The following is a 27830-nucleotide window of genomic DNA, read 5'->3' as shown; positions in this document are numbered from 1 at the left end:
TTTTTTTAAAGATTTTATTTATTTATTTGACAGAGAGAGACACAGTGAGAGAGGAGCACAGGCAGGGGGATTGGAGGGGGGAGAGGCAGGCTTCCCGCTGAGCGGGGAGCCCCATGCAGGGCTCGATCCCAGAACACTGGGATCATGACCTGAGCCGAAGGCAGGCGCTTAACGACTGAGCCACCCAGGCGCCCCTATAAATTCTGTTCTTTATAGACATTTTTCTAGATACATTTTATGCATGCTATGACTTACTAGCTGAGCTAGTGGTTTTGCCTTTTGTGGCTAAAGTAATTTTTTGATCTGTCTGCTATGTGATAATTCCATTTCCTCCTTGCATAATTTTGACACATTGTGCTTTTGAAAAATTGTTTAAAAGCAGTGTCATCCTGGGGTGCCTGGGTGGCGCAGTTGGTTAAGCGTCTAACTCTTGGTTTCAGCTCAGGTCGTGATCTCAGGGTCGTGGTCTCAAGTGAGATGGAGCCCTGCGTTGGGCTCCACGCTCAGTGAGGAGTCTGCTTCAGATTCTCTCTCCCTCTCCCTCTGTCCCTCCCTCTTGTTCTCTCTCTCTTTCTAAAATAAAAAAATAGGTCTTTTTAAAAAATACATAAAAGTGGTGTCGTCCTGTCAGGTATGCTGCTGCTGATTCATTGGAAGGCTCGTTTCTCAGCATGGGCACTGTCGACATTTTGGGTGGGATCATTCTTTGCTGTCAGGGCTGTTTGATCTGTTGCAGTTTGTTTAGCAGCACCCCTGGCCTCTTTGTACTAGATGCCAGGAGCATCCCCCAGTTGTGACAACCAGAAATATCTCCAGACATTGCCAAAGTTCCCCTGGTCAGGGAGGGGGGCAAAAATCACTCCTGATTGAGAACCACTGTTAAAGAGAGAGTCAGGGAACCATGGAATGCAGGGAGGCTGGGAAGAAGGTACTTCTACAGTGAGAGTAGAATGGAACTGAAGAAGCAAAACCACTTAGTTTGTTACCTCATTTTATCTTTGCCTTAGTTCTGGTCTTTGTCACTCTTTGTTGTTTAAAACAGTCCCCAGTCCTCCGGGAACGCTATGTCTGTGTTTCCCTATCTGCTCTGCTTATGGTGTATCTTTCTTGGGAAGGCCTTCCATGGGCGCAGAAAGAGCTCTGGAAATGACTGAGATCATTTCTTTCTTTTTTTCCCCCCCAGTTGTTTCGGTACCCTTTGCTTTCCTGCCCACTACCTCCTCACTGTGAGTGGTACTGTGCCTAGATCAGTCTTTACTAAGGACAACTGTATGAAACAAGTCCGAGTTCTCCATGCCCCTTTGAGCAGGGTAGGTCATCAAAGATTAAAGGCAGAAATGGTATTTCGGGGAGTGAGTACTGTATAGGATGGCTGTTTACCAATACAATGTTACTTGCAAAAACAGTTGATGGGCTGTATTTGGTTCAAGGGCCTCAGTTTACCCACTCTTGCTCTACATCCTTTCCAACACATGGTACCGTCAGTCTTTTACATTTTAGCCATTTAAAGTTTTACTTGCAGTTCCTAGAGGAGAAATGACACGATCTCCTCTTGAAACACTTCCTCTTTTGTGAAGGTCCCTGTTGAAGTTTTTTGCCCATTGGCTTGTCTGTCTTTTTCTTAGTGATTTGCAGCAATTTTTATAGATTTCTGGATAGACATTCTTTGTCTGTTACATGTATTGCAATACTCTTCTCCCACTCTGTAGCTTGCCTTTCACTCTCTTCAAGTTCCTTGGTATGGTATATTTGCTCCTATACTGAATATTGCCTTCCCTATACATTCATTGTTTTTTGTTTCTACTGTTTTACTAAATTCTTATGATGGATGCTAAACTTGTTGATTTTTAGTACTGCTTATTTTCTAATTTACTAGTCTTACTTATTTTCATTTAAGGCGATAAATTTCTTTCAAGAACAGAATTAACTGCATGACCTAAGTTTTCATATTAGTAATTCCATTATGACTCAGTTCTAAATATTTTCTAATTTCTATGTGATTTTTCTTTAGCTTTTGAGTTATTTAGAAATATGTGTGTTTATTTCCTAAAATGTGCATTTAAAAATATTTCTGTCATTAATTTAGAAACCAGAGAGATTAGATCCTAATTGTGTTGTTGTCAGTGAACTCTGTGTCACTTCGATTCTTGGAAATTTGTTGAGATGCTACATGGTCAATTTTCATAACTGTTCCATGTATACCCTTTTAAAAAGCATAAAGGATGCAATATTCTATATATGCACATTGAATCAAGCTTGTTGATTATATTCAAACCTTATTACTTAAAATTTTTGGATCTATCAGTTACTAAGATAGGAGTTAAAATCTCCCACAATGATGGTGAATTTATCCATTTCTCCTTGGGGATTTTGTCAATAATAACCGTCTCTCTGAGGTAAAGTCTTTAGTTATTTACATTATTCTACCTCCCTGGTGAGCTGCATCTTTTTTTTTTAATCTCTACACCATTTATATTCCAATTTTGTCAGTTGTGTTCTCTTTTTTAATTGCTTAAAGTATATATATATTTTTAAATTTAAATTCAATTAATTAACATATAACGTTTTATTTGTTTCAGGGGTACAGGTCTGTGATTCATCAGTCTCATATAATACCCAGTGCTCATTACAACACATACCCTCCCCAATGTCCATCACCCAGTTACCCCAGCCCCCACTCCCCTCCCTTCCAGCAACCCTCAGTTTGTTTCCTGTGATTAAGAGTCTCTTATGGTTTGTCTCCTTCTCTGGTTTCATCTTGTTTCATTTTTCCCTCTCTTCTCCTATGATCCTCTGCCTTGTTTCTTAAATTCCACAAATCAGTAAGATATATAATTGTCTTTCTCTGACTGACTTATTTCGCTTAACAAAATACCCTCTAGTTCCATCTACATTGTTGCAAATGGCAAGATTACATTTTTTGATGGTTGTGTAATATTCCATTGTATATATATACCACATCTTCTTTATCCATTCATCTGTGATGGACATCTGGTAAGCTGCATTTTTTTTTAAAGATTTTATTTATTTTTCAACAGAGAGAGAGACAGAGAGAGAGGGAACACAAGCAGGGGGAGTGTGAGAGGGAGAAGCAGGCTTCCTGCGGAGCAGTGAGCCCGATGTGGGACTTGATCCCAAGACCCTGGGATCATGACCTGAGCTGAAGGCAGATGCTTAACGACTGAGCCATCCAGGCGCCCATGGTAAGCTGCATTTTTTTATGAAGCTATCCCTGAGATATGTGTTGATCTTCTTTTCCTCTGGTAATGCCTTTTTTTTTTTTTTGCCTTAAAGTCTTGTTCAATGTAATTTAATTTTTGATTGTATTAGCCAGTAATATCTTCTTCCTTGCTGTCATTTCCAACTTTTATGTGTTATTAAGTTTCAGTCCTTATAAACAGAAAAAGTTGTATTTTTTTCCAACCAAATAAGAAAATCTTTTTTAGCTAATGCATTTAATTCATTTTTATTTATCAGATAATATTTATATTTATGAATTTATTTACACTATTATCAGGTACCTTCTGTTTTTCTTTCTTCTCCTTCTATTCTTGCCTTCTGGGAGAATTGGTTGAGTTTTCTTTTTTTTTTCCTCATTACATTTCCTTTTCTCTCTGGTTTTGGCATGAAATACTATTTCTAGCCTTTAGAGTTATTTTTATTTTTATTTTTTTAAAGATTTTATTTATTTATTTATTCATGAGAGACAGAGAGAGAGAGAGAGAGGCAGAGGGAGAAGCAGGCTCCCAAGGAGCAGAGAGCCCGATGCGGGACTCGATCCCAGGACTCTGGGATCATGACCTGAGCCGAAGGCAGACGCTTAACCATCTGAGCCACCCAGGCGCCCTCTAGCCTTTAGAGTTATTCTAAAAATTTAACATGAATGTTTTTACTTAATATTTAAAGTTAGTATATTTACTCTTGCATTGAACTAGAACCTTAGAATACTATAATTCTAATTAACACTCCCCTCTCTACAAATGTGTGTGCACATACATACAATAGCTATATAAGATAAAATTCATTCTCTAACTTCTCTTTATTTTGAACCCAGATTGGAATTATGATTGTCATTTACAGTCTTCTAAATCTCTTAAATCTTCTCTCATATTTTCCCCCATCTTTTTATCCTGTGCTGCATTATGGATAATATCTTTAATTCTTTTAGTTCACTAATTTTCTATTTGATTGACTTTAATCAGATTTTCAACTTATCCACTGGGTTTTAAATTTCAATTCTTACTTTTTCCTATCTTCAGAAGTTCTATATTTCAGAAATACCTGGCTGGTTCAGTCAGTAGAGCATGTGACTCTTGATCTCTGGGTTGTGAGTTTGAGTCCCAGTAGAGTGTAGAGATTACTTAAATAAATAAAATTTTTTTTGAAAGTTCTCTATTTCAAATATTCTCAGCCCCTTTTCTAGTTATTTATTCTTTACTCACATTTTCAATCTTAACTTCCGTTTTTAAAAATATATTAAAAGTTATTTTTTTATGGGTCTGATATTTTCAATATTTGAAGTCTTTTCAGCTCTGATTATGGTTTTTTTTTTTTTCCTGGTTCTCATTATGGTGCCATATTTCCTTGTGTGTTTTGTGAGTTTTTACTGTGAGCTTAAGTTTTGTAGAACTTTGTGAGGATTCTCTAAGTCCTAAATTCCTCCAAAAGATTTAAATTTGCCTTTTCCCAGAATCTTGGGAGGCACTACCAACTTGAACTGTGACTAATTTAAAATATAATCTTGGCTGGAGATTTTTGGGAGCACTTGGTAATGTTAATTTGGATCACAGCAAATCTATAATGGACAACTTGTGTTTAGGAATATCAGGGAAAAAATTTTTCCCGTCTAATAGTGCAGACTGAGACAGGTAATTTTATTTCTGTTCCCTTCTGTGGTGTTGTCTCTTTCCAGCTCTCTATGATGAGCATGCAGCCACTTAGTATTGCAGATTTACACGGTGGCCTCCCATTATCCATGAAATCTTAGGTATCCCTGACCTTTTCTTTAGTCTCATGCACCCCCCACAGCTATCAAAATGGAGCGCATAGGAAACAGACTGAGGGTTGTTGGAGGGGAGAGGGGTGAAGGGATGGGGCAACTGAGTGATGGACATTATGGAGAGCACCGGATGTAATGAGCACTGGGTGTTATATAAGACTGATGAATCACTGAACTCTACCTCTGAAACTAATAGTGCACTGTATGTTAGTTAATTGAATTTAAATAAAAAATAAATTAAAAAAATAGAGCTCAGTGTTACTGATATTTGGTTAATTCCCTCAGAGCAAAAGCCAGCTTAAGTCCTTATTTACCTATCTGGATTCTTATTTTTGTTTAACTTTTTGGTCTCTGAGTATTTCTTAGATTCTTTTCATTTCTTTGATACACTTAAAAACAGTTTTTAAGTAGTTTGTGTAGTTTATTTTATTTTATTTATTTATTTATTTATTTTTAAAGATTTTATTTATTTATTTGAGAGAGAGAATGAGAGACAGAGAGCACGAGAGGGAAGAGGGTCAGACGGAGAAGCAGACCCCCCGCTGAGCAGGGAGCCCGATGCGGGACTCGATCCCGGGACTCCAGGATCATGACCTGAGCTGAAGGCAGTCGCTTAACCAACTGAGCCACCCAGGCGCCCTATTTTTTTATTTTTTTAAAGATTTTATTTATTTATTTGACAGAGAGAGAGATAGTGAGAGCAGGAACACAAGCAGGGGGAGTGGGAGAGCGAGAAGCAGGCTTCCTGCTGAGCAGGGAGCCCGATGTGGGACTTGATCCCAGGACCCTGGGATCATGACCTGACTCAAAGGCAGACACTTAACGACTGAGCCACCCAGGCGCCCAGTAGTTTGTGTAGTTTATTTAGTTGTTTTAATCAGGAGAGTTTTTATAGTGTTCATAGACAAATTGCCAGTAATAGATTCTTCTGTAGTTTCTTTTTGTAATTATGCTGAGTAAAATACATGGAATTTTTTTGCATGAATGAATAATTTTGTATATATTATATTGAAGCTGGGGTTTTTTCATTTAATGGTGTGTCTTGAAGATCTTTTCAAGTTATACATAGAAGTTTTTTTTTTTTACAATAACAATTTAGGTAATTTGAACCTTCTTATGCAAGACAACTAGAAAAGCTGAACAAAATATAAATAGCAACTGATTGAAAGCAATAGCAAAGTAACAAGATAAAGAATTATTAGGTCAATGTGAAAAAAGTTTTCTGCCAGCTGACTAAACCTCTATTGGAAATTTTTAATGGAAATCTCACCCAAAGATTTTACTTTCATTTTATTGGTCAACCAAATTGCAAGGAACATGGGAATTTTGTTCTTTTTTAGGTGTGTACCTGGTTTCCCATGCTGTAATTGTTCCTAATGAAATGGGAGAATAGGGGCATCTTGGTGACTCAGTTAAATGTCTGACTCTTGGTTTCGGCTCAGGTCATGATCTCAGGATTGTGGGATGGAGCCCCACGCCAGGCTCCATGCTCAGTGGGGAGTCTGCTTGGGATTCTTTCTCTCTCTGCCCCTCTGCCTCTCCCCTCACTCGTGTTCTCTCTCCCTCAAATAAATAAATAAAATCTTAAAAAAAAGAAATGGAAGAATAAATATTCTAGTGAGAGGCAACTGGTTAGACTCAAATATTTTTTTCCTTTTAAATTCAGGAAACATTTCGGGGCACCTGGGTGGCTCAGTCGGTTAAGCATCTGCCTTAGGCTCAGGTCATGATCCCGGGGTCCTGGGATCAAGCCCCGCATCAGGCTCCCTGCTCAGCAGGAAGCCTGTTTCTTCCTCTCCCACTCCCCCTGCTTGTGTTCCCTCTCTCACTGTGAATAAATAAAATCTTAAAAAAAAAAAAAATCTGTGAGCACCTTGGACTTCCCAGCCTCCAAAACTGTGAGAAATAAATTCTTGTTTATAAGCCACCCAATCTATGGAATTCTGTTACAGCAGCCCAAACAGACCAGGACAGGTGTATAGATCTGATCTAAAGTCAGTTCCACCATGATCATAGTTCCACCACTATAAAGACTGCTATAACTCTAGATAGGGCAATAACTCCTTCATGGAAAGATCTTGCGATGTTATACTTGTTTGTTGAAAAGAACCCAGGCAGTTCATGGTGACTCCTTCCCTCTTTCTGGCCCTTGGAATCCAGAGGACATTGTCTTGTGTCTGCCCCTCATCAGACTGTGTTATCTATCTTGAGTAACCCAGAAAAATCAGAATTAGGATGACCACACATCTCAGCTTATCTGGGGCAGTCTTGCTTTCCACCTGTTGTTCTAGTGTCATTTTTAATAGTGCTTCCTTTCATTCTCAAAGTGTCCCAGTTTGGATAATAAATTACACAGTCACCCTACTCAGAATGAGCAGGCTTTGATCGATTTTAGCTTTATTTCTGGTCAGCCATGTGGATTCCATTCTCAAGCCCCACCCTTCCAGTGTTCCCATTGTGCTAACTCTCCTCTTCCTCATTCTGAGTCCAGACTCTGATCTGCCTGATCAGGAGCCAAGACTTTTGAGATGCTAGCACGATCAATCGTATACAACTCAACTCCTCCACAGAATCTTCTTCATAAAATACCCTCTGGTCCAAATGTCCTTCCACCAGTGGACCTAGTAGGGTATAGCGGGTGCAGCCTCTGGAATCCTCCAAGGGATCATAGCCAAGTTCCACTTGTCCCTGCTGTAGCCAGTACAGCCCTTGTTTGTCAGAACCTGTCAGCACCTCTATCCGGATGACTTTTTGTGGCTTCTCCAAAATCACTGTCAGGTAGTTGCCTTCTATAGGATTGAGGACAGAGTAGCACTCCTTGTTCAGAATATAAGCGTACTGTGGAATAATATTCAGTTCTGCCATCATGTCAGTGAGGACGTTGGCAACAGGGTTGTCTGGTTCGTCAAAGACCTCTTCCTTCTCCACAAGAAAGCAGGTGTCCTCAAACAGAGAATAATTGCCCATGTGGTAGAAGACCGAGGGACTGAAACGAATTGGAACATTTTGGGCCAAGAGTAGACGGAATTCAGAGAGAAACAAATGAATGGGAATGTTCTCATGGAAAAGGAGAAAGAAAGAGGTCAGGCGGGAGAGGTCACTGTTGTGGAAAACTTTCCCAGAGAGGCTCAGGCTGGAGAACTCTAGGATCACCCAAGGTAGTTCTTTCCAGGCTGATAATACCCAATAGATGGTAGAAATAAATTTGGGGGTGCAGTGAACATAATCTTCTATCATCAGAAAGTATTCAGAAAGGTTGAGAGCAAAGTTCATGAGGAGGGCATAACTGACTTTCTGCCTGGAATAATGTGCTTCACAGGGTGAGGTGTGACTAATGTTATTCAGATCTCCTAGGAGAGGAGAGTCACTGAGACCACCATGGATCACGAGCAGCTTCTGGGCCTCAATGTGTGGTTTGAAGAGGCTTGAAATATTGGCAACTGTTTGGCTGAGCCATTCGGGATCAGGATCTGACAGGTGGACCAACACTATGATACAATTCAGCTCAGGTTCTGAAGAAGCTTGGAAAAGGGACTGCAAGGTGTCCAAGAGGTAGTTCCCATGAGGGTGCTGCTCTGAGGAAATCCCCACCGTCAGCAGCTCTAGGGGTGGAGGGAGATAAGGGAGCCTTTACCACTTACAGATGGGGAAGAATTCCCAGGTCTCTCCTCTCAGGTCTTCCCCTTAATGCCATACCTGTGATAAATTCACATTTCCTTTCCCTGGAAGAGTGTGGTCCAGATATGAGGTTAATCTCTGGTTAGAAGTTGTGAAGTGGTTTTATTTTATCACACCTTTAAACGGCTATTGGCGGAAACTTTATGAAGAACAAGTCTCCCTCTGATGGGGGAGGCTGCCATGTACTAAAGGTAAATTTCTTGGCTTGGCCAGTTAACCAGGTCTTGACCTCAGAGTTATCTCAGCTACTGTGGATCAGCCAGACCTGGATTAGAGGACCTCCAGGGACCTACATAAACCCAAGGCTTCTGGCAGTCTAGTGTACAACTAGTCAACATCCAGCCACCCTTTTCTTCCTCTACCCAGTGCTTTTTACCATAGCTCTCCTCTCCTCTCCTCCTCTCCCATTCTGTCTTCCCCCCAGCCCGCGGGATGGGGGACATGAATGAGCTTCACTATGGGATGGCTCCTTAACAGGTCACTGTGGACTTCTCATCTTGTTAGTCATTCAAGGGGGTGGCCAGTGGGAAGAAAGTACACTCAGGATTATAACCTGTACCAAATTTCATAGCATGGCACTCCCTCAGAGTATCCTGCTTTCCTCCCCAGATGCCAGCTCATGTTCCCTTTTTACCCATCCTCCTTTTTCTTGTTGGAATACCTTGTCTGACCTCCTCCCAGTCTGACCACTCCCTCCCCTATACTCACTCTTTTCCTGGGGAAGGGATCCAGCCAGGAATTTGTAGTTGGCCCGTTGGAGTAAAGCGGAGGGTTTCTGCATGTCCTTGAAGGTCGCCATATGGTTCTTACGTTCAGAGCTGATTTGCTTCTGATTGAACTGCCACAGTATTTTCTTCTTTTCCTCCTGCTGAGGATATGATGAACATCAGCCTGGAGACAAGTAAGGGGCAGATCCCCCCTTTAAGAGGCGGGGCGTGCCCCAGGATCTAGTCACCAGAGAGCCCAAGTGTCAGGACTTAGTTGACTGCTGTCCCCACCTCATCATGAGAACACACAGGACTTTCCAGAAGAGGTGGTGGGCCCTGGAATCAGGTAGAAAGTAGGAATACGGGCGCCTGGGTGGCTCAGTTGGTTAAGCGACTGCCTTCAGCTCAGGTCATGATCCTGGAGTCCCAGGATCGAGTCCCGCATCGGGCTCCCTGCTCGGCGGGGAGTCTGCTTCTCCCTCTGACCCTCCCCCCTCTCATGTGCTCTCTCTCATTCTCTCTCTCTCTCAAATAAATACATAAATAAAATCTTTAAAAAAAAAAAAAGAAAGTAGGAATACCTGTAGGAAGTTCCTAGGCTTCTGTAGAGTAGAACTTGCTTGCCCCACCATGTCTCACATCTAATTTCTCTTACCATTATCAGGCTGGCCAAGGTCATCTAACTCAGCTTAGACTGTGCTGGATTCTGTGGCAGGTACTGAAGACCAGTGCCTGGTCCTGTCCTTATGGAAGACACCCACAGTGCCTCAATTCTAAACACCTTTCTTTTATTCCACTCGGACTATATGCATGTTTCTCAACCACTTCCCCACATCCACCTATGCTTTGCTGTAGCTGGTCTGAGGCATTAAGGAAAAATATAGACTCTCAAAACCTGAGCATGCCCCGCATTGGATTTGGTTTTCTTTACTTGCAGATGTTGTGCACGTGGGAGAAGTTATTTTAGGGCTCTGTGTCTCAGTCCCTTTGTATGAGAAATGGGATGACTAACCTCTCTCATGCCAGGCTCTGGTGAGGGAAGTGGCCAGCACTCAGGCAGTCCTCATCACATGCAGGTCCTGCCAGTCAGCATGGTTTTCTAGAAGTGTCTGTGCATTACTCTCTCTACACTTAAACTGCCCTCTCTTCCTCCTTGCCTTTATTCAAATATTATACATCTTTCAAGGCTGGTTCAATATTAACCTTTTCTCTGACACTCTCCTGATTCTTCAAGTGCCCTCTTCTTAGAACTTCTGTGGTGATAACTAGAGTGTTCGCATGACTGGAAAAAAATCCCCCCCCACCGAAGTATTGACAAACAGTCCAATCTCTGTCTCTGGTACTTACCAATGATAAGTTATATGTAAGATGCTCTTCATTATTCTTTTGGAGGAAGAAGTTCAGGAAGATTAAGGACACAGCAACTATGATATATTTCCATAGGCAATGATGCATGGTGCTGGAGCCTGGAGCAGCTCTGCAAAGAAATGTGAGCAGGATACAGATCCTGAGTGCCTCCAGCTCAGAAAAGCATAGCGATGGCCTCCTCTTGCCTGGAAGTCTCCCACTTCTTTCCCCTCTTCCCTCCTCCTGGACACCATTGCCAAATCATGTCAGTCGTCTTTTCCCCGCCCACTTCAACCCTCCTTCCTACTTGTAGCCATCTAAGGAGAGACAAAGGCCAAAGAGTTTGATTCTTTTCCACTTCTACCTTCTTCACCTCCTGTCTGGGTTTCCAGGTGAAATTGGAGTAGCTTCTTTTGTTTATCCACTCTTGGAGTAGAGACCCAACCAGAGAGGATGTGTTGCCAAGAAGAGGAAATCAAGTGTTAGACATTAATCATATTCTTCCCTAAACTCCAAATTCAAGTCAAAGTCCCTCCTTGGATGTTATTGACCCATAAATTGGGTCTTGTCTGTTAGTTCCCCATTTACTTTTGTGTGTGATCCTTCTTCCCAGGATTATGTTAGGCAGATTATGATGTTTTGAATCAAGTCAGAGAGACCAAGGGAAGCTCTTGTTAGTATATCTCTCCCCATCCTGAACTGGTAAGTAGGATGGAAACCTAAAAGTGACAAGAGATTCCTAATCAGGTGAAAGTCATTACCATGTTTGGAGTGCTACATCCATGGAGTCTTTTTGTCTAACAGAAGATGTGGCTTGAGGGTTTATCGGAGAGCTGGAATTTCTCTGAAATCAAGGAGAAAATAATATTTTTATGCATGCAGGATGGGGTCCCAGAGTGGCTCCTCTGAGGTAGCAGAAACTAGTCACCCCTCCCAGGAGACCCTGCTTGACAACCATTGTCCAGCCTGAATGGGGGGCTGGTTACCACTCCAGCCTCACATCAAGCACCTGTTTCTAGATAAGGTGGAGCTACAGTTTTAAAGCCGGCTTTCCAGTCTTTTATCTCAAACCCAGAGGTGTGGAAATTAACTGTTGGTTTGAATCTAACTAACGAAAGTGGATATTGAATGTTCCCTTCCCCTATTAGAGGGTTGCCACAGATGGTTCCTGGAGGACTTATCTCTCCCCTTCTGCCCCCTCCCCACCCAGGCTCTGTGATGCTGTGCTACCTGGGGGATATGGCAGTCACCGCAGATTGGCCCTACATCTACAGTTCTTCCGTGGGCCTCCCACTTCCCAGAACTGCCCAGCGGGCTTCTGAAGTTTCCTTTTCTTCTCTTTATCTGCTCTGTCTCATTACCAAGATCACATTTCCAGTTCTTCCTTGCTCCTCTCACCCCTCCCCCCCATGCTTGACTTGGCACTAGGCAAAATGCAGATTTGGCCTTTTACTAAGTAAAGAATAGAACCAAATGACATCGTCTCTTATCAGTTCAGCTTTTTAGACAGGAAAAACTGAACCTGGGGTGACGGGGTGGCTCAGTCAGTGAAGGATCTGACTTCAGCTCAGGTCATGATCCTGGGGTCTTGTGATCGAGTCCCGCATCGGGGTCCACGCTCGGTGCAGAGTCTGCTTGTCCCTCTCCCTCTCCCTCTGCCCCTGCCCTGGCTTGTGCTCTGTTTCTCTCTCAAATAAATAAATAAAATCTTAAAAAAGAAAAGAAAAGAAAAGAAAACAGAACCTGTATTTAGAATATGATTTTACTTACAATAATGTTTTATTTCCTTTCAGGTTTATTGAGATATAGTTAACATACAGAACTATTTACATAGGTTTAACGTGCACAGCACAGTGCCTTTACTTACCCATATTGCAAAATGATTATGGCCATAAGGTTTAGTTAACATCCATCATCCCATATAGACACATACACATACATACACACATCTTTGTGATGAGTACTTTTAGTATTTAGTCTCTTAGCAACTTTCAGATGTACCATACGGCAGAGTTAGCTATAGTCATCATGTTGTACATTATATCCTCGGTGCCTATTTATTTTATAACTGGAAGTTTGGACGTTTTGACCACCTTCCTCCACTTCCTTCTCCCCTTAGCCCCCCACTTCTGGTAGCCACAAATCTGATCTCTTTTTCTGTGAATTTGTTTGGTTTTTTTTAGGTCCCACATATAAAAGAGATCATATAGAATTTGCCTTTCTCCGTCTGACTTACTTCATTTAGAATAATGCCCTCCGTGTCCATCCATGGTGTCACGGGTGGCAGGATTTCCCTCTTTTTGATGGCTAAAGAGTACTACACACAATTTTCTTTACCCATAGTAGTGCTGTTTTGAGAAGTCCATGTATTTAAAAAATACAGTCTTCCACCACAGCATAACTACCTTGAACTAAAACCCTTTTTCCTTCTCCTCTCTTCCCCTCTTTGAATCCTCTTCTTCCAATTTTTCTCCCCCTCTCCTTTCTCCTCTAGGAATCAAAAAACAAACAAGCAAACAAATAAACAAAAAATTATTATTTTTTTAATTTTTAAAAAAGATTTTGCTTATTTACTTGACAGCGAGAGAGGGAACACAAGCAGGAGGAGTAGGAGAAGGAGAAGCAGGCTTCCTACAGAGCAGGGAGCCTGATGCGGGCTCGATCCCAGGATCCTGGGGTCACGACCTGAGCCGAAGGCAGACGCTTAATGACTGAGCCACCCAGGTGCCCCAAACAAAAAATTATTATATTGAAGTTGAGATGATTAGAGAAAATCTAGGACAACTTTTTTGCCTTAAAATTATGTATAATTTTGATGTTCAATTTATTATTTTTTTTTTCTTTTATGGTCAGTGACTTTTTTTGGTCTGTTTAAGAAATATCACACTCTACAAGTTTGCAGAGGTAGTCTCTTACGTTTCCTTCTAGAAGCTTTGTAGTATTAATTTTCCCCCTAGCTTTATTGAGGTATATGGTAATTGACAAAAATTATATACATTTGAGGTGTATGACTTGATGTTTTGATGTATGTTTACATTGTGAAATAATCACCACAAGCAAGCTCAATAACATATCTGTCACCTCACATCGTTACCATTTTCTTTCTTTTCTTTTTCTTTTTTCTTTTTTTTTTTTTTAAAGATTTTATTTATTTATTTGAGAGAGAGAATGAGAGAGAGCGAGTACATGAGAGGGGGGAGGGTCAGAGGGAGAAGCAGACTCCCTGCCGAGCAGGGAGCCCGATGCGGGACTCGATCCAGGGACTCCAGGATCATGACCTGAGCCGAAGGCAGTCGCTTAACCAACTGAGCCACCCAGGCGCCCTTTCCTTTCTTTTTCTTTCCTTCCTTCCTTCCTTCCTCCTCCTTTCTTTTGATGAAAGCCCTTAATATCTACCCTCTTAGCAAATTTCATGTATGCAATACAGTATTGTTAACTATCCTCACATTGCTGTACATGAGATCCCCAGAGCTTATTAATCTTGCATAACTGGAACTTTGTACTCTTTGACTAAGATCTCCCCATTTCCCCCTTCCCCAGCCCTGCCAGCCACCATTCTACTGTCTGCTTCTAGTAGGTATATACTGGTATTGTACACTAGATAGATCATACACTATATACACTAGGTATTGTGTTTGTTTTTCTTTTGTAAACTAAAATTTAATTTTTATATGGTAAAAAGCACCTTTTTTTAGCCTGGAGTTCTATAAGTTTTGACATGCATATACTGTCATGTAGTTGCCACCATATTCAAGATCGAGAACACTATCGTCACCTGAAATGTCCTCATACTCTCTTTTTTTTTTTTTTTAAGATTTTATTTATTTATTTGAGACAGAGAGAATGAGAGAGAGAGAGCACATGAGAGGGGGGAGGGTCAGAGGCAGAAGCAGGCTCCCTGCCGAGCAGGGAGCCCAATGTGGGACTCGATCCAGGGACTCCAGGATCATGACCTGAGCCGAAAGCAGTCGCTTAACCAACTGAGCCACCCAGGCGCCCCTCATACTCTCTTGTAGTCAATCCTTTCCCTCACTCACAGCCTCTGGTAGCTATTCACCTGTTTTCTGTCTCCACAGTTTTGCTTTTTCCAGAATTTCATACCAATGGAATCATGTAGTATGTAGCCTTCTGAGTCTGGTTCTTCTCAGCATGCTGCATTTGAGACTCATCCATATTTTTGTGTATATTAGTAGCTCATTCCTTTATTCTGCTGAGTGGTAGTCTACTTTATGGATGGCCCACAGCTTCTTTATTCATTCATAATTTGATGGATATTTGGGTTGTGTCCAGGTTTTGGCAATTACAAATAAAACCTAAAACTAAAAATGTTCCCTATCAGGTTTCTGTGTAACATAAATTTTCATTTCTTTCAGATAAATACCCAGGAGAGCAATTGCTGAGTCATACAATCAGTGCATGTCTACTTTATAAGAAACTGCTAAACTTTTTTCTAAAGCAGTGGGTCATTTTGAACCCCCCCCCCCCCCCAGCAATATGTGAGGAGAGTTCCAGTTGCTCCCAATCAATACTTGGATTGTCAGGTTATTTTTAAGACATTTTATCCCTTTGAATAGGTATATGGTAGTATCTCATTGTGTTTTCAATTTACATTTTCCTAATGGTTAATAAAGTTGATCATTTTCCCCCTTAAAATAAGTTTTTAAAGCTATATACTTTATTCTAAGGGCTGCTTTAATTGCATCCCATAAATTTAGAGGTTGTGTATTCATTATTATTCAGTTCAAAATAGTTTCTAATTTCATTTGCAATTTCTTTTTTGACCCATGAGCTATGTAGAGATGTTGCTTAATATTCCAAATCTTTGGATATTTTCTAGATATGTAATTGTTCCTGGTTTCTACTTTTATTCCTTTTTGGTTCGAGAGCATATTTTGTATGATTATAATCCTTGAAACCAGGGTAGCCCTCTAATACACAGCCATTGTTATGCTGTGGCAAAATATTTGGCCAAATCTTCTCGCCTGGCCTTGCTTTTGGTTTCCCACCTTACCCCTATCCTGACTTTTTGGCTTTACCTTTCAGTCTCTGATCAGATAACTCTTTGAAACTGAAGCAGATCTGGCTTCTCTGACTTGCCTTGTCAGTCCTTTCTTTGGCACCATTTTGTCATCTCCTGGCTTCCTCCATTTCTGGCTGGGCCCATTACCATCTTGCCTAGAGAAGCCCTGGCCTGGGGCCTGGTCCCGATTGGCCTTCTTGGCCCAGGCACCCTGGACAGGAAATAGCCAATTTTTCTCCTAAACCTACAATGCTCAAGGGATTGTGATGGGATTAAGGAAGCGCTGGTGGCTAAATTTTGTTTCACCTAGTCAATCTGGGTGAAGATGCGCAGAGCAGAAAGGGTAGTGGCCCTCGGAGGCCAATTGCCAACGATGAGATAGGAGTAGTATATTTCCCTGCACTCGCAGACGTAGCCAGCCTTGCTCTCTTTCTACTGATGTTTTTCATACAATTCCATGAGTCTAGAGCCAACCTCTCACTTCCATGATGCAGCCCTGACCAGACTTCAAGACCTACACCTGTATGTTTTGTGGGTATGCTGAAAAGGTGGAATTTTCCCTGATCCCCTTAACAGGGATTTGAAAAGATGGATTATCCCAGATAATCAGCCACCCAGTGAGTAGCCTAGGAAGAACGTGGCAGCATTCCTGGCTGCCCTTCATGAAACTCCACCTGAAGATACCTGAATTGCTTCACTGCTACTAGCCTTCATCATAAAAGGAGCGGTGCTGGTTTTTTTTTTTTTTTTTTAAAGATTTTATTTATTTTTTAGAGAGCAAGCGAGAGAGAAACAGCATGAGAGGGGAGAGGGTCAGAGGAGCCCGATGCGGGACTCGATCCCAGGACCCTGGGATCATGACCTGATCCGAAGGCAGACGCTTAACCATCTGAGCCACCCAGGCTCCCCTGGTGCTGGTTTTTTAAAAACGTAATTTCAAGCAAAGCTTCCAGGGACAACGTTATAGGGGCTGGGCTGGTTTACTGAACCAGAGAGCCCAGCAGAACTGCCATATGCTTTGTCAGGTTTTGAACACTGCTGGCCATATGTTCTCACCTGCTTTGCCCAGCCCAGGGCGGGCATCTGTGTAGAATGGAGAACGGCAAGCAGGGTCATGCCTGGATCGCCTTGGGATGAATAACACAGCTCAGGGGTTGACCAGTTCAGGACCTGACTGGCAGCCAACGAGCTTCAGAAGGTGCTCAAGGAGGAGGCTCAGAGCCAGCTTGTAGGTCCATTATGGGCACTAGAACCCCAGCTGCTTTTATTTCTGAAGGTGGGGCTCACCAACCTACCTCCTCCTTTGTGCCTTTCTGAGGCAAGCAAGGCCCAGAAATAGAATAAAGGTGCAGTAACAGATGTCCTCTTTTCCTTAGGAGTCATTTTGTCTCTGAGGAACAATTGGGTCATATCCAGTTCACCAGGCCTGTACTATACCCAGGGATGGTCCTATTTGAGGACTTTCTAGACTGACAAACTCAAATGTTCTTCAGAGGGAAAGGGAAGAGTATCCAGGGGATGCTCTTTTTTTTTTTTTTTTAAAGATTTTATTTATTTATTTGACAGACACAGCGAGAGAGGGAACACAAGCAGAGTGAGGGGCAGAGGGAGAAGCAGGCTTCCCGCCGAGCAGGGAGCCCGATGCGGGGCTCCATCCCAGGACCCGGGGATCACGACCTGAGCTGAAGGCAGTCGCTTAACCGACTGAGCCACCCAGGCGCCCCGATCCAGGGGATGCTCTTAATCATGTTTTAGACATAGACTTCTTTGGATCTTCTCAGAAAAATGCAAAAAACATACCCAGCCACTCACACACTCCTCAATACCTACTTATACAAAGACCACAACTCCTCCAACCACCCATACATATACTAATTCACACCCCCACACCCCCGCACATATATCCACTCCCACATGGCCACACATCAACCTTCCACAGACCAACCCCACACACCTACATAATACATCCTCTTATACACACAGTACACTCTTCTCACTAACACACTTACCCACTACCTACCCACCCACCTGTATATTCCATACATACCCATAAGCAGCCATACAGATACCTCCTTACAAAAACCACATACACATCTCGCACACTCAGGTTAGCTCCAGGTTAAGAACTCATCATTGTAGGGTGTCTTTTCACAAAAGTCCCCTACTCATGGACTTCTGTATCTGACAGCCTAGAATTTAGGATCCCGAGGAATCTCTTGGAATAAATCATCCATGCTTTGGAGCTGTGTGGGTGGGGGCCCCTCCTCTCTGCTGTCCTTACTCTCTGTGCTTATCTCTAACTAGCATTTCCCATTATATGAGGATGTGATGTTCTAGTATGTATCAATCTCGCCCCTAGTCTGTAAACATCTTGAGGCCAGGGACTGTATCATCAATCTTTGAATTCCCAGTGCTTAGCATAATGCTTAGCTCATAGAGGGCACTCAATTAATTTTGAGAGAAGGGGTGACTCACTTTCAGACTGCCTGAATGAAAATAATTCACCTACTCAACAAATATATGTTGAGTTTCTGTTGGTTGCCAGGTGCCGCGCTAGTCTTGTAGGAGATGAAAGGAACAGCAAGACTTTGCCCAGTGACTTTTGGAGATATAGTCGAATGTGGGAGACAGGCAGACAGAAAGTTTTAATACCTGTAGGGTATTTATTTGTTCAATTCTTATGACATGGAAGGCACTCAATATAATTTCTTGATTGAACGAAGTGCTATAGTAGAGTTCAGCATAATATATTATGAAAAATAGCAGAAAGATGTTAACTCTGTCTCTGGATGATCAGGAAAGACTTCCCAGAGGAGATTACATTTGAGCTAGAATTTGAGAGCTGATTGGGAATTTTCCAGGTGAATCTAAGGGAAAGGGCATATTAGACGATCTGAATTTTGGCTGCAGGAGGTAGAAGGATATGAGTCTGAGAAGTTTGATCCAGATTGTGAGACTCTTATGAGTAATACAGGGCTGATGTTCAACCCAGTTACTAACCAATTAGTAAACATCTGCCCTTGGGTGTGGTCCAGTGTCCCAGGAGGCATCTCTTTCCCTTCCCTACTTCTCCCCAGACCTTCCATGACCTAGCAACAAGAGTTAAGAATTAGCACTTCAGGGGACTTCTAGGACCCTGTCCTAGTGCTGGGGCCAGTGCCTGTTTTTTTTTTTCCTTAAAGATTTTATTCATTTATTTGTCAGAGAGAGAGAGAGAGCACAAGCAGGGGGAGCGGCAGGCAGAGGGAGAAGCAGACTCCCCACTGAGCAGGGGCCCGATGTGGGACTCGATCCCTGGGATCATGACCTGAGCTGAAGGCAGACACTTAACCGACTGAGCCACCCAGGTGTCCCAACCAGTGCCTGTTTTAATTGAGGTGTTCTTGTTCCATCTAATTTTTAAATTTTCAGTACCACCTCTGATACAATGCAAAGAAAAAGACTCGAGAGAAAGTTAGTATTTACTGAGCAATTTTTGTGGCAGACATGGTAGTGATGGAATGGGAAGTCACTTGCTAATGTGTTCTTTTTTTTTTTTTAAAGATTTTATTTATTTGACAGAGACAGAGACAGCGAGAGCAGGAACACAAGCAGGGGGAGTGGGAGAGGGAGAAGCAGGCCTCCCGCCGAGCCGGGAGCCCGATGTGGGACTCGATCCCAGGACCCCAGGATCATGACCTGAGCCGAAGGCAGTCGCTCAACCAACTGAGCCACCCAGGTGCCCCGCTAATGTGTTCTTATTGAGTCCTCATAAATGCCATTGAATGTATATATTAGTATCCCTACATATGAGGAAGTGAGGCTAAGTCAAGAGAAGAAATATTTATTAAGAGTCTGCTATTGATAGATGCTGCCTTGCTCCTGCCTTTGGCCATGGATCTTGGTATTTGCATTTCTGGACTCTAACTCTTGGGAGACTTTGCTCAGCTGTCTTAGGATATCCCAACTTAATTTTGATCACAAGTAACCAACTGTATTTTCCGATCAGCACACAACAAATTTCTTTTAAAATGGACAGAAGGTCAATAAAAGACAGCCTGATGTAGAGATTCATACAAGATGGGTGGGGACAATACAGTAAGAGAAAAACAAAAAAGAAATAGTTACTGAAAAAAAGACTAGAGAGAGAGAGAACAGGGAGAAGGGCAGAGGAAGAGGGAGAGAGAGAGAATCTTAAGCAAGCTCCACACCCAGGACAGAGTCTGTTGCAGGGCTTGATCTCACGACCCTGAGATCATGACCCGAGCCGAAGTCAAGAGTCCAACACTTAACTGACTGAGCCACCCAGGTGCCCCTGGGATGATCCCCTTTTGTATCAGAAATGCACCCCACTTATGAGCTGAAATTCTAAAGCCCAGTGCTTCCACATCTGTGTGGTTGTACAGATTGTGTTTTGCACGAAGGCAGTGGTAGGGGACTAAAATCCACCACTATAAACCCTGGTTTGGGTATTCCAAATGGGAGCCAGCCACCTCAGGAGGAGTGCCTTTTTCTAATTTATGCAAAAGAGCAGTATAGACTGGGTTGAATCCACTCAATGCCAAGGTGGGATTACATGTGTGTGATTTACTGGGATTTATAGCCTTCAAGAATGCAATGGAAGTTTGACATGAGGGGAGGGAGGGAAGACTGGGTAGAAGGCAGCCTGTACATCAGTGCTCAACCTCAGACAGGCTGATGGGGAATCCCCAAGCCAAAGTTGCCCAGTGGAAGAATCCTGATCCTGTTGGAACTGGCCTGTTTTAGTAACCCTGATGTGCTCAGTCACTGGTGAGGAACAGTCTGTGGGAAGTATGCTCAGTCTTTCAGTGAATTATGCTCCTCACAGCAGGAGAGTGGAGCAGGACATTTTCGCGGCTGCTGTAGTCAACCCCTTGCACCACACAGATCTACTTCTCCGTTCAGGTTGGGGAGCAGCTCCTGCCTGTTCCCATTGGTCTCTCTTCCTGAGGGGAAACCTCAAGAGCGAGCTATAGCACTCATTGCTGTAGTTGCATCAGGGCCACGGCTCATGCTGCTCTTCATTCTCCTCTCCCACCTGTTCGAAATTGCTCTCACCCCCAGCTATTATTTTGGCAGGTCTTGGTGGCTTGGCTTCCCTTCCCTGGTGGTATGACCCAAACCTACATTTCTACGAGGTCTGAGTTCCTGTAAGTCACAAACCTTCTTGTACTAGGGTTGCTGCAAATGTCCACTCACAGTTACAGTGGGGTGGGGAGTACCCGCAGGTGCCCAAGTGGGTCACCTGGATTCCAGATGTATTGTTTTCTGTTCCGTGTAAAAGTAACCCTACCTCCTCTTGCTGATCAAGGACAGTTACTCTTCACACAATGGTGACTACTTGTCTTCTGGTCTCTGGACACAGAGTCCAAAGTGCTCTGATGGCAGCTATTACATGTAGTTCAATAGGTCCTTGCTGTGTCCTTTGGCAAGGGTGCAACCTCTTTGGGAATCAGCACTTTCAGCCCTGGAGAGTCCAGAGTTGCAGATATGGGAAGCACAAAATCCCTTGGTGGGTCATGGGGAGTGATGGTAAGTGGGGACCTCTCCTGCTTTCACCTTTAGGTTCCCAGACCCCTATATTCTTTCTTCTGGGGAATCATTTAGATCCTCTGAGTTCATGTATATACTGCATCCTGAAGGATGCCATCCCATACTTCCAGAGTATCTCTGAACTAGTACTTCCTTCAGCTGTACCTTTAGAAAGGTACTCTAGCGCTCTATGAGGTCAGCTGCTTCTGGATGGTGTGCGATATAATATGACCAGTGGACCGCAAGGTCAGTGGGCCCACTTCCGTACCTCCTTTGTTGTGAAATGGGTCCCCAGATTAGATGCTATGTTGTGTGCAATTCCATGGCTGATGATCAGGCATTTCATAAGCTCCTAGACAGTGGTCCTGTCTGAGCCTCTGTGGGCAGGAAAGGACAACCCATGCCCAAAGTAGATCCCTATTCCTATGAGGATAAACTGCTGGCTCTTCTAAGATGGAGCTTGCCACCAAGTATCTGGCTGGTCTTCTCAGGGAATAGGACCATAATGGGGACTTACATTGGTCTCTGTAGTTGACAGGTTAGGTATTCAATGGTAGCAATAGCTAGGTCAGTCTTGGTAACTGGGAGTGTATGCTCTTGAGCCCTTATGTAGTCTTCATATCTGCCCCCATGGCCACTCTATTTTTTTTTTTTTTTTTTAGATTTTATTTATCTGACACAGAGAGAAACAGTGAGAAAGGGACCACAAGCAGGCGGAGGGGTAGAGGGAGAAGCAGGCGCCTCACTGAGCAAGAAGCCCGATGCGGGACTCGATCCCTGGACCCTGGGACCATGACCTGAGCCGAAGGCAGACGCTTAACGACTGAGCCACCCAGGTGCCCATGGCCGCTCTATTCACGTGGCCATTGTGCCACTTCCATGTTGCCTAATGTTACCTGGCTGAATCATTTGTCTACTTGGTTGTTCAGAGTCTCTTCCATGGGGGTGCTTTCTGGTGGTTATTAATATGTGATACAAAAATTTTCACACTTTGTGCCCATGCCCATATGTCCTTCCACATTCCTCTATCCCAGTCCTTTGTATCTGCAGGCTTCTAGTCCTTTCCCTTCTAGGCCCCTTATAAGACAGTTAGACCTTTGGTCACTGTCCAGAAATCATGAATGACCAGACACCTGTTTAGAGCTCTGCTCACTGGGAAGATTTTCCTGTACTGTCTTTCAAACTCACCCCTAAATGTGTCCATAATGCAACCACCATCTGTTTTCAGCTTATACCCACATGTAGAGCACACCTATATGTAAATCAAGCTTGGGCCTTTTCCCTGTCCTTCAGCTAGTAATAGAGAACCCTCTGTATGGCTATAGGTATGAGCTGGGGGAGGGTATGGTGTAATTATTTTGGATGGTATGAATTATCTACAAAGGCAGCTTATTTCTGCCTTCTGGCCCCACTTGATCCCAGATATACCATTTTCATCTTTTGATGGACAGCTGCTAGGCCCGTCTGACTTTATGACTTGGGTATAACTGAATTCAGCTCATAATGGGAAGTTATGGACACATGGTCACCAGGTGCTCCATGTTCAAGCATTTTGTGTCTATCAGGATTCATTCCATGCCAAGAGCTGTTCTTCAAAAGTTGTATAATTTTCTGTTGCAAATGGCTTGACCTTGCTCCAGAATCCTAGGGGACTGCATTGTGATTCTCCCATGGGGGCTTTTCATAAACTTTACACTGCATCTTTTCCCATCAGCATAACCTCTGATACCATCAGGTCTGCTGGATTGTATGATCTCAGTGGCAAAACTTCTTGTCTTGCAACCTGGACCTGCTGCAAAGCTCTTTCTTGCTCCAAGACACGTTCAAAGCTGGCAGGTTTCAGTATCACCCAGTAAATGAGCTAGAGTAGCATTCCTAGATTTGGAAACTGTTGCTTGCAGAACCCAAAGAGGCCTACCAGGCCTTTAGTTTGGAGGGAATATTCTGGTACTCCCTTGGCCACTGGACTCCAAAATACTTCACTCAAGTGGCAAATTCCTGAATTTTACCCTCTTACCAAGACCTCCAGCATGTAGCCACTTACTTGTCTTGTCTAATCAGTATGATGTTCTGTGGGACATCTAGGCAGTCCAAATCTCTTTGGACTATATTATGACAGAGGGCACGAGAGTTTACATTGTTCTTTTTTTTTTTTTTTTTAAGATTTTATTTATTTGACACAGAGAGAGAGAGAACAAGCAGGGGGAGTGGCAGGCAGAGGGAGGGGGAGAAGCAGACTCCTTGCTGAGCAGAGGGCCCAGTGTGGGGCTTGATCCCAGGACCCTGGGATCATGACCTGAACCCAAGGCAGATGCTTAACCAACTGAGCCACCCAGGCACCCCCGAGTTTACATAGTTGCAGGGCAAAAAATGTGAATGAATATTGTCAACTCATGTGAGTGTGAAGTCTTTCTGATTTTTTTTTTCTAATCAGAATAGAAAAGAATGCATTTTCTAAGTCAATGGCTGCATAGTATGTGCTCAAGGGCATATTAATCCGCATTAACCATGACAGCATATCTGACACACAGTTGCAATCAGGGCTACTAAATGGATGAGCTTGTGGTAGTCCACGGTCATCTTTTAGGAGCCAGCTGGTTTCTGCAGGGGCTAGACTAGTGAATTAAATAGATATTATAGGGACCTCCACAATTTATACTTGAAGCCTCTACTAGTGACATTAATCTCTGCCATCCTTCCCCTCCCCACTTGGCATAGAATAATTTTCGATTTACTATCTTGGCCAGGGGTAGGGGCAGTTTCAGAGGTTTCCACTTGGCCTTCTCCTCTATGATGGCTCTTACCCCATAGACCAAGGATCCAATGTGGAGTTACTCCACCTGCCAAATACATCAGTTCCAATTATACACTTAGGGACTGGAAGGATGACCATTGAGTGGGTCTGTAGACGTAGCGGTTCCACTATGAGCATGACTTTGGCAAGGACACCATTTATAATGTGGCCCCCTTAAGTTCCCACTCTAACAGGAGGCCGTGATTATGCTTTGATTCTGGATATCAATATCAACCCAGAACTTGTGTGCAATAGTTGTGAAAATGTCTGGATATTCCCCTTCCCCAGTGGTGCAATTATCCAAGCAAATGGCTATAGGTGCCTTCGGTAAAAGAAATTGGGGAATCGTTACAGGATATATTGTTACAGGGTCTTCCTTCTAGGGATTTGGCCACTTCTTCTGTCAATGTATATGGGCCTGAAAATTGGCTTGAGTCCAAGAACTAAGCAAGAGACTGTCCTCAACCTCCTGTTCCTCCATTTTTGCCTTTTCTTGCTTGTAGATCTTAAGAAGCAGTCTTCTCATCTGCCTATTTTGTCCATAGCGATGACATGTTCTATTTACCTATTTTAACCTCTATTTCCACAACTTGCTGAAGGTCACGAGTAACCAGTCCCAAATCCTCACCTTACTATCCACTTCCACAGAGTACTCTCAGTACCCCTTGTATTAGTTCACACCTGCCAAGAAGCTGACATGAAAATGGGATTAGACATCCAAGAGATCTATTAGTGGAGGGAGAAGGAGAAGGCTTCAGAGTGTAGTGAAGGTCTGACAACTGTGGAAGGTGACGGAGAAGGAAGAAATTGCTAAGAAGAGTCTAGGACTGCAGCATGGTTCCAAGAAAGCTTCCAAGCCGTGATGGAGAGTCCTTGAGCCAATGTCACCTGTTGGAGGAGTCCCCCATCTTACCAGAATGGGCCTTACTAATACCCCTGCTATAGTCACTTACTGGCTGGGAGCATTCTGTGGGAAGTATGGCCTTGACACCAACACTGTGGGGCATCCAGAGAACAGCAGTGGAGCAGTCAGTTAGTCATGCTGCTTGTAGCCGATTTCAACAATCCATTTTTATGCCTACCATATACACTTGCCCCATTTCCCTGCATTTGATGTTCCCAAAACTTCTACCTCATCCTTGTTTGGCTTCCCCCGCATCCCTCTCCTTGTTTCTGTCCCATTATTCTGTTTCCAAATCCCCCAACTCTTTCTACCCATTTTTATTACAACTCATTTGGACATGCTGCTTGGTTTTTTATTTCATTTCTTCCCAAATGTCCCTCTTAAAGTGGTCTTTTCTTTTTCCTTTATCCCCACCTTCATGGATTATAGTTCTCAAGCTAGTGAAAACCAGACTCTGCACATTATTTGGGTTCAGGGCTCAGAGCTCAGATATTTCCTGGAATAGAGATCTCATACCAAAACTGAACTGAAAAAATGTTGGTAAAATATCCAGTTTTTCCTATCAGAAACATCCCAGTTACCTTATAGTCCCAGAGATAAGACTATGCTGGAGACAGGAGCAACCAAAAATCAGAAAATTACTTTTTAATAATTTTGATGCTATTTAAAAAGAAATACTCTGACATATTAGGTGATCATGTAGGAGGAAACTCTGCCTAATATAAAGGTTACCCAATAAATATTTATCAAATGAATGACTGCCTCATAATGGGATAATGAGACCACAGAGAAAATAGTCATGTTCCTCTCCTGACCAACCAATTTTTTTGGTCACGTAGGAAGTTCAGCCTTTAATGACTCTATTTTTTGGCTGTTGGAAAGATCCTCCGTCTTTTCTCATGCACTGCTAGAGTCTCCGGATATGAGCATCAGTCAGTCCTATCCGCATGTTCCTGTTGTTTCTAGAAGTCTAGTGTTCTTGCCCCAAGGGAAGAATTTTGGATGGTAGATCCTTTTGCATAGAAAACCAGGGAAGGGTTAAAAATCCTGCCTCTTCCACTAGTGGCTCTCTGGGACCAAGAGGATGTTACCTTCACTCTGCCTTTCAGCATGCTGTGTCTTTTGTATTAAGAATCCTGAAAGGACCCAAGAGTGAGATGTCCTTAACCAATTTCAAGACTTTAATTTTTTTTAACCTCTATAGAGTCTAACCTCCAACCTGATCCCTCCCAGAACTCCCAATGGCTTCTTCAATATTATTATTATTATTATTTTGATTTTTAAAAAAGATTTTTATTTATTTGTTTGAGAGAGAGATAGTGACAGAGATAGTGAGAGAGAGAGAGTATCAGCAGGGAGGAGAGGGAGAAGCAGGCTCCCCACTGATCAGGGAGCCTGATGTGGGACTCGATCCCAGGACCCTGGGATCATGACCTGAGCCGAAGGCAGACCCTTAACCAACTGAGCCACCCAGGTGCCCGGCTTCTTAAATATTATTTAACTTCATTTAATCCACAGGTTGATGTGCCTGACTATTATTCCAGAGGGTGGAGTGGCCGTCACAAGCAATCTCACACATTTTACCTTCTTCCCAGACTCATTAGATAATACCTGCTTATTCAGCGTGCCATTTTCCAGTAGCCCCAGCAGAATATAGTCATCACAGTCATTGACCCTATTAGTAGCATCATAGCCCAGTTCTACTTGTCCCTCTTCCAGCTGATTCTTGTTTTTTAGGTGAGAGCCAGTCAGCACTTGAACTCGGAACACTTTGGCAGGTACATCCAAAACCACAGTCAGATGACTGCCAGCCTCAGCTGATTTGGTATAAAAGAAATTCTTATCCAAGCTGTAGGCATTCATGAGAACAGAGCCATTGGCAACCTTCAGGCTAGTGTAGATGGAAGCAGCAGGGTTGCTGGGAGAACCAGGGTCGTTTTCCTCAGTCTCTTTATCTTTGACTTTGAATTTGCTGTCAAAGAAGGAGTAATTACCCATGTGCTGGAAAAGGGAAGGGAAGAATTGGATTGGTGCTGGTTGCATGAGAAGTTCATGAAAATGAGTGAGGAGGTAGTCATAGGGCATTTCTTGGTAGAAGAGGAGAAGGAAATGAACTAAGCAGGGAAGATCTCTAGTACGAAAGAGTTTTCCAGTGAAGCCCAGCTGAGAGAAGTTCAGAGTCATCCAAGGTTTGTTTTCCCAGGCAGACACTATAGTAGCTATCTGGGTGACAAATCCCGAAGCACATTTCACATCATCTTCGATCATCAGAAAATAGTCAGAGTGGTTGGTAGCAAAGTTCATGAGGAAGGCATAATCCATGTTCTGCTTGGAGTGGAAGGCTACATAGGCCGGGGTGTCGTGAAAGTTTTTCTTAAGGTCCTTAAAAAGAAGATAGTTTTTAAGAGGTGTATTGATCACTACTAGCTGTCTGGTCTGGATATACGGTTTAAACAGGGTTGAGATGCTGGAGATCATTTGACCAAGCCACTTGGGGTCAGGATCTGCCAGGTGTACCAAGACAATGAAGTGTTTCTGCTCAGATGAGGAGGAAGCAAAGAAGAGAGACTGCAGGGTGTCCAAGAGGTAGCTCCCACTGGGATGTTGAACTGAGGAAATCCCTATGGTTAGCAGTTCTAGGATTGGGGAGAAAAGAGGACCTTTAACAACTTAGAGAAGTGAGGAAAATACTTGCTATGGGTGAGGTTATATTACTTTCTTAGGTCTTTCCATATGCTAAATTCATTTGTCCCTGTGGTTATTTTACATTTTCTCTCCCCCAGGCCTGGGTATGGACCATATTAGGAGTTAAAAATATTTGGTCATAAGTTGTGAGTTAAAAAAAAACG

The 27830-nt window shown here is 43.0% G+C and overlaps 1 protein-coding gene across 1 annotated transcript; it reads right to left on the bottom strand.

Annotated features, from left to right (window-relative positions):
• Positions 1–7459: 7459 nt before the first annotated feature.
• LOC123845670 (alpha-1,3-mannosyl-glycoprotein 4-beta-N-acetylglucosaminyltransferase C-like) lies at positions 7460–27303 on the bottom strand. Its single transcript, XM_045876379.2, has 5 exons — positions 26566–27303; positions 15829–15962; positions 10732–10861; positions 9386–9542; positions 7460–8601 (listed from the first exon to the last, which is right to left on the bottom strand). Exons 1-5 carry the CDS (start codon positions 27301–27303, stop codon positions 7460–7462), a joined length of 2301 nt encoding a protein of 766 aa, XP_045732335.2.
• Positions 27304–27830: the final 527 nt, after the last annotated feature.

The sequence above is a fragment of the Mirounga angustirostris genome, unplaced genomic scaffold (assembly GCF_029215605.1).
Source record: "Mirounga angustirostris isolate CCGP_5_RB_7025 unplaced genomic scaffold, mMirAng1.0.hap1 SCAF_6, whole genome shotgun sequence".
NCBI classification, from domain to species: domain Eukaryota; kingdom Metazoa; phylum Chordata; class Mammalia; order Carnivora; family Phocidae; genus Mirounga; species Mirounga angustirostris.
This window is presented reverse-complemented; position numbering and strand designations above follow the sequence as displayed.